Source organism: Staurois parvus, unplaced genomic scaffold (assembly GCF_062004578.1).
Source record: "Staurois parvus isolate SC_StPar_1 unplaced genomic scaffold, SC_StPar_1.0 ptg000503l, whole genome shotgun sequence".
Classification (NCBI taxonomy): Eukaryota; Metazoa; Chordata; class Amphibia; order Anura; family Ranidae; genus Staurois; species Staurois parvus.
The window spans coordinates 2458749-2471102 of NW_028318299.1; the positions used below are offsets into that span (position 1 = coordinate 2458749).

General features: G+C 43.3%; 1 protein-coding gene across 1 annotated transcript in view; it reads left to right on the forward strand.

The window, feature by feature from the left end:
• Positions 1–7111: 7111 nt before the first annotated feature.
• LOC149451999 (guanylate-binding protein 3-like) overlaps positions 7112–12354 on the forward strand; it is a 64093-nt gene continuing 58850 nt past the window's right edge. Inside the window, exon 1 of the mRNA XM_089689943.1 lies at positions 7112–7295. Within this exon, the coding sequence (XP_089546069.1) occupies positions 7121–7295 (175 nt within the window). The 5' untranslated portion in view covers positions 7112–7120. The remainder of the gene's footprint in view (positions 7296–12354) is intronic.

Genomic DNA, 12354 nt, shown 5'->3' on the forward strand with positions numbered 1-12354 from the left:
TATGTAGGTCTAATGTTTTTATAAAATTCTGAGTGTGTTGTGAGCAAAAAGATTGCCTGTCTTCCCCCTCTTCATATTACTTTATGTAGAGAATGGTTCACCGCTGTGCACTATTGTTGCTGGGGCCTAAGGGGTTAACCTTTCTGGAGGGAGGTCTATATAAATTTCTGTCAGTGAGCGGTGCAGCTTAGCACTTCCAAAAAGTCAGTAGACGAAACACTGCGCCAGGGCGTATCAGCATAGCAACTGGAAGTGGCGTCACACACCATTTTGGAAGTGGCACTGCAGCTTAGACACACTTAGGAGGTGCGATGCCAATGCACCGGCACACTAACGGGGGACATGGTGGAGAGACCACTTGTGCTGCTATTGAACAACTTTGAGTTGTGATGTGCTTTTGACTTTTCTTCTGAGTAGTATACTGGTAGTTGATTATATTTTAATGTTTTTATAGTAATATACTATGGGAGTTCTTTTTGCCTAATATTTGAGGGACCTCCGGATGGAATACTATGTATACAAGAGTTTATGAAGATCCTTTCAGGGAAGTGGTGTAATTAAAGCCTGTTATCCCTTTAATTTACATGTGAGGCATTACCATTTGGTGACTGAGACTCACAGTCGAAGTGGTAGAGCACCTAAGGTGGTTATTTGGAGCATGACCAGTGGGCACTGCCCAGGGGCCCCAGGTGCATGGTAGCCCCCTGATAATCTTGCACTACATCATACTTGCTTACTGTCCCGAATTTGCTGGGACAGCCACACTTTTTACTAAGCTGTCCTAGGATAGCCCAGGCAGCATCGCCAGAACCTGTACTGTGCCCTCCTGATCCCAGTATTGTGCCCTCCTGACTCCCCCTGTACTGTGCCGTTCTGCACCTCCCCTCCCCCATCCCCGGTACTATGCCCTTTGTGTTGAATTAGTTTTTGATTTATGGAATGTTTTCTTCTTGTTTAAAATTAATTTTATTGAAAATATTTCAAAATATATGTTTCATTCTATCAACTTTTTATACTTTAATTTTTGAGAGTAGGTGCATACATTGGGGAAGGCTGGTAGGGGCCCCAATGCATTACTTTGCCCAGGAGGCCAAGATCCTATTAAGATGGCCCTCACCGTGACACTCACACCATTAATTTCTCTGCACAATTGGATCACTGCAATTTATTTGTCTTGAAATATTTTGGGACTTTTCATGAACGCTTCCATGAACTTCCAGTTTGGGATTGAAATGCTGATATTTATTATGCATATAGCACCTCCTGAGAGACATACATTGTTTACATACCTTTTATTATTTTACTTATGTTTAGTATTTTATTATTGATCCCTTTTGGATTACAATTAGCATCAGGCACACTTTTTGCATTAGCCTTGAATAATGAAATGTCCCTGCTAACTGGATTGAGTCCACCCTCACCCCTATTTCCATCTACCTATATGTTATGTGTTCACTTTGATCCTTGCTCATCGCATGATCCCTATCCCTCAGATCATAGTTTCTTGCCATTTTCTCCTCCAACAGAGTGACCCAATAGGCTTTTAAATGCATGATGTTGCATGCCATGCATCTTTGAGTCTTGACATATTTGGAATCCATTTACTTGAATTTCTCTCATCTTTTATATGTTACAGAAAATTTTGAGATTTTACAGTGTTTGTACGCACTAAAACTAGTTTGAGTGTTTTGGTTTTTTTTACTGATAATAAAATGTTGCTAAAAAAGTACACAAATATTGTACACATTACAACAAATGCAGGTACAATGACTGTATTCTCCATTACCTCTAATGTTTAGGGGTTTTTCACATTCTTACAAGAATTAAAAAAAGGTTCTGGAAGTGAAAGGATTAACATCACTAAAAGCAGAGCTATGAGAACATTTGCACTAACCATATATTTGCATAAAAGGTGTATTCCTTTCTTCCTGGGTATGACCTTGTTTGCAGGAGGAGTTCTATTCTTTCACCTTCTTTTCTCTAGAAAGCATTGTCATCACAGAATTACATAGCTTCTCCAGATCGGTAGCAGAAAGGTTTCCTTCGACCAGCAGGAAGGTAAGGAAACTAAATTTGAGTTAAACATTTAAAATTAGTAAAAATAGTTAATGTGGTAGTAAAGCTTCAAAAAAACAAAACAAAAGTTTTCTCCCTGGAAGGGGACATCATAATGTGCTAGTGCGCATCACATACTAGCACATTATGAAAGAAGGATAAGTTCACCTTTTGGACAAAAATAATAAATACACATTTTTTTGCAGGTTAAAATAATGTTTATTTTTGTCCAAAGGAGCCTGGAAAGCATTACACCAACAATCAGTAGATCTCTGATGCCATGCAGACCTGTCAGAATATCTGCTGGATGTACGGGGTGTATGCTGTATGGGGTGCACGGCTGCGCTGTTTTCAAATTCGACTAATAGTACGGGGAAACTTCTCCCTGTACTACCTGCCAGAGGGGGAAGGGGGGGGCGGCTGCAGCTATGGGAACATGTTACATGTTCCACCCTAAAAACGGGTGGAACATGTAACATGTTCCCAAAGGTGAACTTAGTTTTTAAAACAAGGCCCTCCAGCAGCACGTTGTCACCTTCCATCTTCACCTGGTCCTTCTGGATTCCTTCTGGGTTCATGGGTCCATCCATTTGACTGGGCGAACCACGATGACGTCCCTCCCGCTCGCATGCAGGTACGGCGCAGGCCTCTGAAGGAATGGCACAGGTATGCCGTTTTTTCAGAGTGCATGTGCCAGTAACGTCAGTGGCTGCCGTCCACTGGAATATCTTCTAAAGGTGGAGGTGAATGTTTAGGAGATATTAGCTTTACTTACAGGGAAGCTTTATAATCTTACATGTAGGGAAAAGTAGCGGAAGAAAGTTTACTACCACTAAAAGAGAAATGTCTAGCCATATCCAGCAATGAGTCGGTGTGTGAATACATGAATGTCACATTTTTAGGTACATAGCAATATAGACTAAGAAAAACCATAAGCATTCCCATCAACCCAGTTCAGTATTATACAAATGAAAATGTTCATCACCCAAAAACCTTTTCCTGCAACTTTAAAACTGAACTTCATGTTCACTGCAGCTGGCATTTAGTATCAATTTCTATTTTACGGTTTAGTATTTTATTGTGGTTACATCATTAATCCATTGATTTTGTTATAATTTTTTTTTTGTTATGTTTTGCTTTAGAAGTATGTTATAGTCCTGTGTGTTTTAGAAGGAATGTAAATCTGTCTTCACTGATGGCCCCAAAATTCAGCTTGTTCAGTACCCTCGTCATTCTTAACCTGCTTGGCTTAACACATTACAGTAATAGCACAGCTCATGTATTCCATTCTCTCCCACAGCCTATGTCAATCAGTACTGCCTCCAATATGATTCAGACCAGGGGCAGACTGACAACTCATGGGGCCCCCGGGCAATTGGGAATCATGAGGCCCCTGTGTCCTTGCCCACACTCAAAACACACCCAAAAAAGCCTATAAAAAAAAAGGTACCAGGGGCATTTTATGGGGCCCCCTACTGACCTTGGGCCCTCGGGCAGTGCCCGAGTGCTGGAATGGTCAGCCCGCCCCTGATTCAGACTATCATAAACTGGACATTTGGAGTTTTGATAACACTGGTAACATTTTTGCATTAGCGTTTAGCAACGTTTTCCAGCATTTTCTGCACTTGCGTCTTTAAGTATTTTTTAGCAGTATTTTTTACCAAGAGAAAAATTTTTTTTTTGCTGGTTTGTTGCATTGTACCGTGTTTTTCAGCGTTAGAGCGTTTTTACAGCTAAAAACCTCCTCTAGAAACCCACTTAGTCCTGTTTTTAGAGACCTTCCCGACACAACACCACTGTGTAATAACACATCTATTACTGGCTGCTTGCCCAGTAATCACACACCACTGGAAAACATCTGACTCCCTCCTCAGAGAAGAAGTTATCACATTGGTGCACACTCAGCGCACATATGAACGCATGATAGCATCCTCTGAAGGACACGTGCAAAAAGCCGAAAACAAATGGCCATTCTGGTTTAAATGGTATTCCAAACAATTTAGCACTAAGTCTTTAGCTGAATATCCGGCCCATACCCTCTCAAATAGACAACATCATAGAATTGAAGAACTACTGCTGTTTACCATATACTGATGCAAATTATTATCTGCCTTCTACTGTACGATATGTTTGAATTGTATTTGCAAGTTTAACTGTTACCTTCAAATACTTCTTTTAGTTTACTTCATTATGTACACTCTCTTAAAACTCAATACAAAATTATTGAAGTATAAAAGTATGGACAAACTCAAGGCACCCTTTAAAATAATGGCCAGCCTTGAGGCACCCCATTCTGAAATGTAAAAAAATATTCTAATAGTTTTACGCAATGCATCAACATCCAGACCCGTAGGACACCCAGCGTTTTATGCTGATTTATTCTTCCAAGTCAAATACACTTTGGCACACTGGTACTGACTCGTATTCCCATGTTTCTCTTCTCCCTGTTTTTCTCCATCACTCACCTAATGTTACTCCAGTGTTTACAGAGAGAGGAAGGGTAGGGGCAAGCAAAGATGTTGTGCAGGTGACCACTGTCCTCCTTATCAACTGATGATGTCATTGGTTGTCAGGATGCCGGCGGCTAGAAGGCTGTAATGGTGCACAATGAAAACCCGTGGCTTTGTATAACTAATCCACCTCTGACTTGTATACAACTTTTGGGCAATATGTAGACATTTTGCCAAGGCATCCCTGAAGAAACATCAAGGCACCCTGGTTGAAAAAGGCTGGATTAGAGGGTGTAGCACTAAACCCAACATTTACTAACACTTACTAAACTTTGTACTCATGTCTTCTGTACAGTTGTGGCTAAAGTGGGCAAGATCATTATAAGATGCAGGGGATGTTGAGAGGAGTCAAAAGACTCTTTGTAGTTTAGATCAGTGTTTCTCAACCTTTTTTTTTTCCAGTTAAGGCACCCTTTAAAATTCTAGAAAATCTCAAGGTTCTCCATTCTAAAATGTAAAAAACTAAACTAATAATGTTACATGACGCAGCAACATCCACACATGTAGAACACCCAACATTAGAGGTAATTTATTCTTCAAAGCAAATACACTTTTGCACCCTGGTACTGACTAGTATTCCAATGTTTCTCTTCTCCTTCAGTTTTTCTCCATCACTGAGCTAATGTGGCCCCAGCACTGACAGAGAGGGGTGGGGGAGGGGCAAACGAGGATGCTGTGCAGGTGCCTGCTGTCCTTCTGATCAACCAATGAGTTGAATATTATCTCTGTGAATACAGCAAGCTGCTGCCAATTATTGCATTCTATGATTCATTTTTACTAAACCAATCACATAACATAAGAAGGAGGTTGGTAAAAAAAGAAAGGACAACTGTCACCCATGTACGCTCTGCCTGTCATGCTTATCTGGAAGCTGACCCATGTGATGTCTGCTAAACATTTGATATATTCCACCTTTTACTGTGTCCCACTCATACTGTATTCACCTGTCCCCTCTTCTTTCAGTATCATGCTGGGATTTGCTACTCATTCCCTACCTCCAGTTAGTGACATATACAGTTACTAATTAAAGAGACCCTGTCAGTAACTCAAACGACTGCAGGTAAACACATAAGAATCAAACATTTTAAATGTGTTTTATTTCCATAAATGGTTTTGCATTCACTTGCAATGTGCCTTTGAACCTGCTAGAAAATGTGATTATACCAGGTGGAGTCGGTTCTCTAATACAGCCCCCCCTCCTTGCATGTCATAGCTTTCTCCTTGTGGTGACTAAACAAGGTCTGTGCTGGCCCAGCTCCTCCACCCCTTACTTCACTTCCCTACATAACTTTTATGTAGCTGCAAGGATAGGAGTGAAGGGGAATACTATAGAGTTTCACTTGGGGCTGCTGACATCACATCCAAGATTGCAATATTCAACAGCAGTCTCTGGGCTTTTGAATGTCTACTCAATTGGGGCATTTACAAGTAAATAACATAAATAAAATACATTTAATGCACATAGAATTTTATGGATGATAGGTCTAGTGGCGGTTTTTACGTACTGCAATGAGCAAGGTACATGACAGTGATCGCAAACAAACAAAGGATTTCCCAGCTACACTTACCAGCCAGCCTGAAAAACCACCAATTTTGCCTTAACAGTTTGCATTAAAAACAGAGGGTTTTGTTTGCACACATTTGCATATACATGTGCAAGCCACAGTCCTGCGTCAAGGGTCCTCTGTATACTGTGGACTTAACTAAAATTTCCAGAGCCTCCATAGTAGGAGCTCATGTATCAATGGATAGGTTAAGGGCAGGCATGTAGCAGACTATATTTTGGCTTAAAGCGATTTTAAAGGTTAATTTTTTTTGTTTTTTGTAAAATAACAAACTTGTCTATACTTACGTGCTCTGTGCTGTGGTTTTGCACAGAGCAGCCCGTCTCCTCCTCTTCTCAGGTCCCCTGCAGGCTCTCCTGGATCCTCCTGTCTGTTAGGTGCCCCCACAGCAAGCAGCTTGCTATGTGGGCACCCGCTGCAACACATGTCCATTCACACACAGAGCAGTGGCTTGGTCCTATCCCCTCTCTCTCATCTCATTGGTTTACTGGCTGTGATTGACAGCAGTGGGAGCCAATGACTCCTGCTTGCTGTCTCAGCCAATGAGGAGTAAGAGACCCGGGACATTCACATCGCTGGATCTCGGTGAAGCTCAGGTAAGGATTGTGGGGGCTGGGGGCACTGCTGCACACAGAAGGTTTTTACCTTCATGAATAGAATACATGCAGGTAAAAAACCTTCAGCCTTTACAATCACTTTAAATTTAGGAAGAAATTTGAAAGTAAAAAAAAAAATTTAACTTTTCAGTTTTTTTTAGTTTATATAATAAAGAACAAAACACCCAGAGGTGATCAAATACCACCAAAAAAAGCTCTATTTGTGTGAAAAAAAAAATACATTTAATTTGGGTACAGTGTTGCATGACCATGCAATTACCAGTTAAAGTAGTGCAGTGCTAAATAGCAAAAAATGTCCTGGTCATGAAGGGGGTAAAACCTTTCAGAGCTTAAGTGGTTAACATGTCTTTTTATTTTTAGGTAGAATATAAGAATGGAGGCTCCAGTGTGTCTGATTGAAAATCTTCAAAATGGAGGTCTCCGGGTCAATGCTGAAGCGATAGAAATCTTGTCCGGGATAAAACAGGAAGTGGTTGTGGTGGCCATTGTTGGGATGTATCGTACTGGAAAGTCTTATATGATGAACAAGTTGGCTGGCTTTCAAAAAGGTGAGAGGACCGCTGCCAACAAGTTGAGCTATTAAAGTGGGTAAAATAAAAATAAAATAAACATATGTAGTACATCTCTGCAAGCACAAGAACGGCTGTTGCTCTTCCAGGCTCCTAAATTCCTGTTATACAATGGAGACACGGCCTCATTTTCTGGAATGAAATCAACAGAAACAGTGTTATTCCTGCCCAATTCTCTTTTATTTCATACTTCCCCTCCTCCCACAGCATTGGGAAATACCTTTTAGTCCAATTGGAAAGACTGATTAGATTCCCTGAGATGACATCAGAAGAGTGAACATTGTACAGGACAGCTATGAATACCAAACAGGATCAACAAGGAATTTTGCACATATTGAACAGATATAACAAAATGCATTTAATGGGACATTTAAGACACCCAAAGGTTGCGAATAAGAGGCATTTCTTGATGGGGTATTGTACAGGACAATAGGGATGGGTCCTAGATGGGAGGTATGTACCCTATTGTTTTGGTTGTGGTCCCTTTAGGGTGAATGGAAAGGAGCACTGTAGATTGCTAAGGGATTTTCACCCAAGCAGGGCGTGGGGTTCTGGGGTGATCCAGTAAAGCGGAAATGTGATTTAGTTTTCCCAGTGTAGCACCTTCCTAGGGAGCTAGGGGGAGCTCTAGTTTCAATTATTAGTGGTAGGCTGAGCAGCAGCCTGCTGCAACAGTCAGAGAGGTCAAATTTCAGTCAGGGGCTGAGAGGTTCTGCAGATCAGCTCTGAGACTTCCCCCTGCACTAGAACGTTCGAGAAAGATCTACAGGTGAAACTCAAAAAATTTGAATATTGTGCAAAAGTTCATTTATTTCAGTAATGCAGCTTAAAAGGTGAAACTAATATATGAGATAGACTCATTACATGCAAAGCAAGATAGTTCAAGCCGTGATTTGTCATCATTGTGATGATTATGGCTTACAGCTCATGAAAACCCCAAATCCACAATCTCAGAAAATGAGAATATTGTGAAAAGGTGGAATATTCTCGGCTCAAAGTGTCCCACTCTAATCAGCTCATTCAGCCATAACACCTGCAAAGGGTTCCTGAGCCTTTAAATGGTCTCTCAGTCTGGTTCAGTAGGAATCACAATCATGGGAAAGACTGCTGACCTGACACCATCACTGACACCCTCCATAAGGAGGAAAGCCTCAAAAGGGAATTGCAAAAGAAGTTGGATGATCCCAAAGTGCTGTATCAAAGCACATTAATAGAAAGTTATGTGGAAGGGAAAAGTGTGGAAGACAAAGGTGCGCAAGCAGCAGGGATGACCGCAGCCTGGAGAGGATTGTCAGGAAACGGCCATTCAAAAGTGTTGGGGACTTTCACAAGGAGTGGACTGAGGCTGGAGTCAGTGCATCAAGAGCCACCACACACAAACGGATCTTGTCAAGCCACTCCTGAACAACAACAACATCAGAAGCGTCTTATCTGGGCTAAAGAAAAACAGACCTGGTCTGTTGCTCAGTGGTCCAAAGTCCTCTTTTCTGATGAGAGCAAGTTTGCATCTCATTTGGAAACCAAGGACCCCGAGTATGGAGGACGAATGGAGAGGAACACACTGCAAGATGCTTGAAGTCCAGTGGGAAGTTTCCAGAGTCTGTGTTGATTTGGGGAGCCATGTCATCTGCTGGTGTTGGTCCACTGTGCTTCATTAAGTCCAGGGTCAACGCAGCCGTCTACCAGGAGATTTTGGAGCACTTCATTCTTCCTTCCGCAGATGAGCTTTATGGGGATGCTGACTTCATTTTCCAGCAGGACTTGGCATCTGCCCACACTGCCACTAGCACCAAAACCTGGATCAATGACCGTGGGATTACTGTGCTTGATTGGCCAACAAACTCGCCTGACCTGAACCCCATAGAGAATCTATGGGGCATTGTCAAGAGAAAGATGAGAGACATGAGACAGAACAATGCAGAAGAGCTGAAGGCCGCTATTGAAGCATCCTGGTCGTCCATAACACCTCAGCAGTGCCACAGGCTGATAGCTTCCATGCCACGCCGCATTGAGGCAGTAATTGCTGCAAAAGGGGCCCAAACCAAGTACTGAGTACATATGCATGCTTCTACAAGGATGAATCTTGGAATCTTCAGCGAGACACTTTCGTTGGTGCACTTAAACTCTTTAAACACTTAAAGTATAATTGTAATCCCGTGGCAGTATTTGTATAGCAAAGCGAATACTGTGTCTGTTCAGCAGGACCATCTACACAACCCAGTGCCTGGTGAATATGAGAAAAGTATGATGCCTCTGTCTGTGTGCCGTGTTCCTGTCATCTGACAGTGGGAGAAATCCCTCTCACCAGATCCTGTGACTAAGGCCCAAACCATCGTCCTGGAAATGACCGGCTCCTGTGGTCACCTCAAGATGAGCACTTCACACTGTCAGTATAGGCACAGTACTGTAGACCACTTCTCTCAGTTTGGATGTTACCTTGGCTGATGCAGATCACCAAGCATGCAGTGCACTGCCCATAAGCACTTCTTTTTCAAGTCCAATCCTTCTCCTGTCACATGCAATCCTCCTCTCCCTCAGGAGGAAAAACAAGATGGGTCCCTTCACTCTCCTCTCCCTAAGCATGATGGCTTTCATAGTTCTTTTGTAATTATATCTCCATATCAACCTATAAGGCCGTTTCTGTTCAAGACTCCATCGTCCACAATGCTTTGCAGCTGCACACCTGCTTGAGAGAGTCCTTGTCATTGGCTCCTTTAATGGCTCGTATAATTGTCTTTCTCTCTCTCTATTATAGTCTGAGAGGAGAAGGGGGGCTGAAATCCCTCACTGCTTTGTCTGTGTCAGGTTACACAGGGGAGGCCAGTTAGCAGATCACAGCCATCAGACAGGATTAATCTATCCTGTTACACACTCCCCCCACCAAAGAACCTTTGGTCCTCCAAAGGCAGTAACAATCCTTGACCTGGTACATGCTTAATATATACACGTGGAGAAAACAAATTAGTACACACAGGAAACCAAACAATTTACATTCTCATAAAATCTTGGCAGAGGAACCTCCCACCAGTTAGCATAGGATGGAAGGTTGTCCCGCCTACAAGCCACCTTAATTGGAATGGCCCAGCCAGATGTGTCAGGGGGTGAGTCAGGATTGTCAACCACCAAATCTGCGGTGGAAGGATCAGGTGTTTCAATAGTCCTTTTTGCAGTGAGAACGACCTCTTCAGAGCTCTCACCCAAAGTATCATATGTTAGTCTCTTTGGTGGGTGAATAACTCTACGCTCTCGCTGTTTTTTAGGCTCTGGGGTTGCAAGCACACGGGTCTCTTCTTCACCATCAACCTTCTCCTCTTCCTGCATTTTAGCTTCATCTCTAACTTCCTCTCCAATGAAGGATGGGAAGTCTGCAGGTTCTGCTGTCAGCAAAGAGGATTGAGAGACTTTCAGCTCTTCAATTAGTGGTCTCCGAGGCACAAACACAGGAGCATCGGGCCTGAGTATCCCGGTGTCGATCACTGTGGAAGGAGAAGGAGGGATAGCAGATTCAGGCATCTGAGACAACCACAGCCAATCCATTCTTATCTCTTCATCTTCGCTGTCTCCATCTTCTGCAGGCTGAAGCACAGACTGAAACCGAGTCACTGGCCGAAATCTCTAGGGGGCCCTGGATGATGACTGTGGATCTGGCTGTAGTGGCACACGAACTGCTTCAGATAGAGGCAACAAATGATTATGATGCCAAGTTTTCAGCGGGCCTGTGCTTCCCTCTGGCCGGATCTGGTATACTGGGAGTCCTGGCAGCTGTTTGCAGATGACATAGGGCTGCGATTTCCACCAGTCAGCCAAATTGTGTCTTCCAGGGAAACCCAGGTTTCTCAGCAGCACCTTGTCACCCGGCTGTAAGTTGTGCACTCGCACCCGGAGGTCAAAGTTTCTGTTATTTCTCTGTCCTCAGGCATCTAACTTCACCGTAGTGAGGATATAGGTGAGAGTGTTATTGTCTGTCCTAATCACGAATTTAGCCCTGTACAAGTAATCTCTCAGCTTATCCACTACTGCCCACTTTAGAGCCAGAAATTCGAGCTTGTGTGAGGGATAGTTCTTCTCAGTGGGTGCCAAGCTCCGACTCACATAGGCAACCGGCCGAAGGTGCCCGTCATGCTCTTGATACAGTACCCCACCCAACCCGTCTCTGCTAGCATCAATATGCAGCTCGTATGGCTTGGTTGGGTCTGTATAGGCTAGAATTGGAGCAATGGTTAGACTCTACTTCAGCTGTCTAAAAGCCTCTTGACACTGAGCAGTCCACTGTTTTTGAATGGACTCTATGGGTTTCCTAGGACCTCCAGCTGATCGGACAGGTTTTGGCAGATCTGGGTCATCGTCTCCCTCTTCGCTCTTCAGTAATTCGCTAAAATAGCTTGCCCACTCAACAAATCTTCTGTAGTAGGAACAGAATCCCAGAAATGACCTAAGTTCAGTCACATTAGTAGGCCTTGGCCAGGAAGTGACGGCCTCCAGCTTCTGGGGGTCGGTGGCCACTCCATTAGCAGACATAATGTGGCCAAGGTAGTTAACCAAGGGTTGACAGAACTGGCACTTCTCCAGGGATAACTTCAACCCCTTATCATGGAGTCTCTTCAGTACCTTCTCTAGACGCTCTTCGTGCTCCTCCAGAGTCTTGCCAGAGACAATGATATCATCTAGGTACACCAATACCTCTATCAGGTTCATGTCTCCCACCGTCTTCTCCATTAACCTCTGGAAAGTGGCTGAGGCACTGGACAGGCCTTGTGGCATGCGGTCGAATTCAAAGAACCCCACCGGGATAATGAAAGCGGTCTTCTCTCGGTCTTCAGGGTGCATGGGAATTTGATAGTATCCGCTCTTCAAATCCAACACGCTAAACCACTTGGCCCCTGATAGACTCTGCAAGGCGTCTTCTATTCTTGGGGTGGTGTATTGGTCAGGAATGGTCCTCCTGTTCAGCGTCCGATAATCAATACACAGCCTCAATGCACCATTCTTCTTCCGTACCACCACTATTGGAGAAGCATATGGACTCCAGGACTCTCGG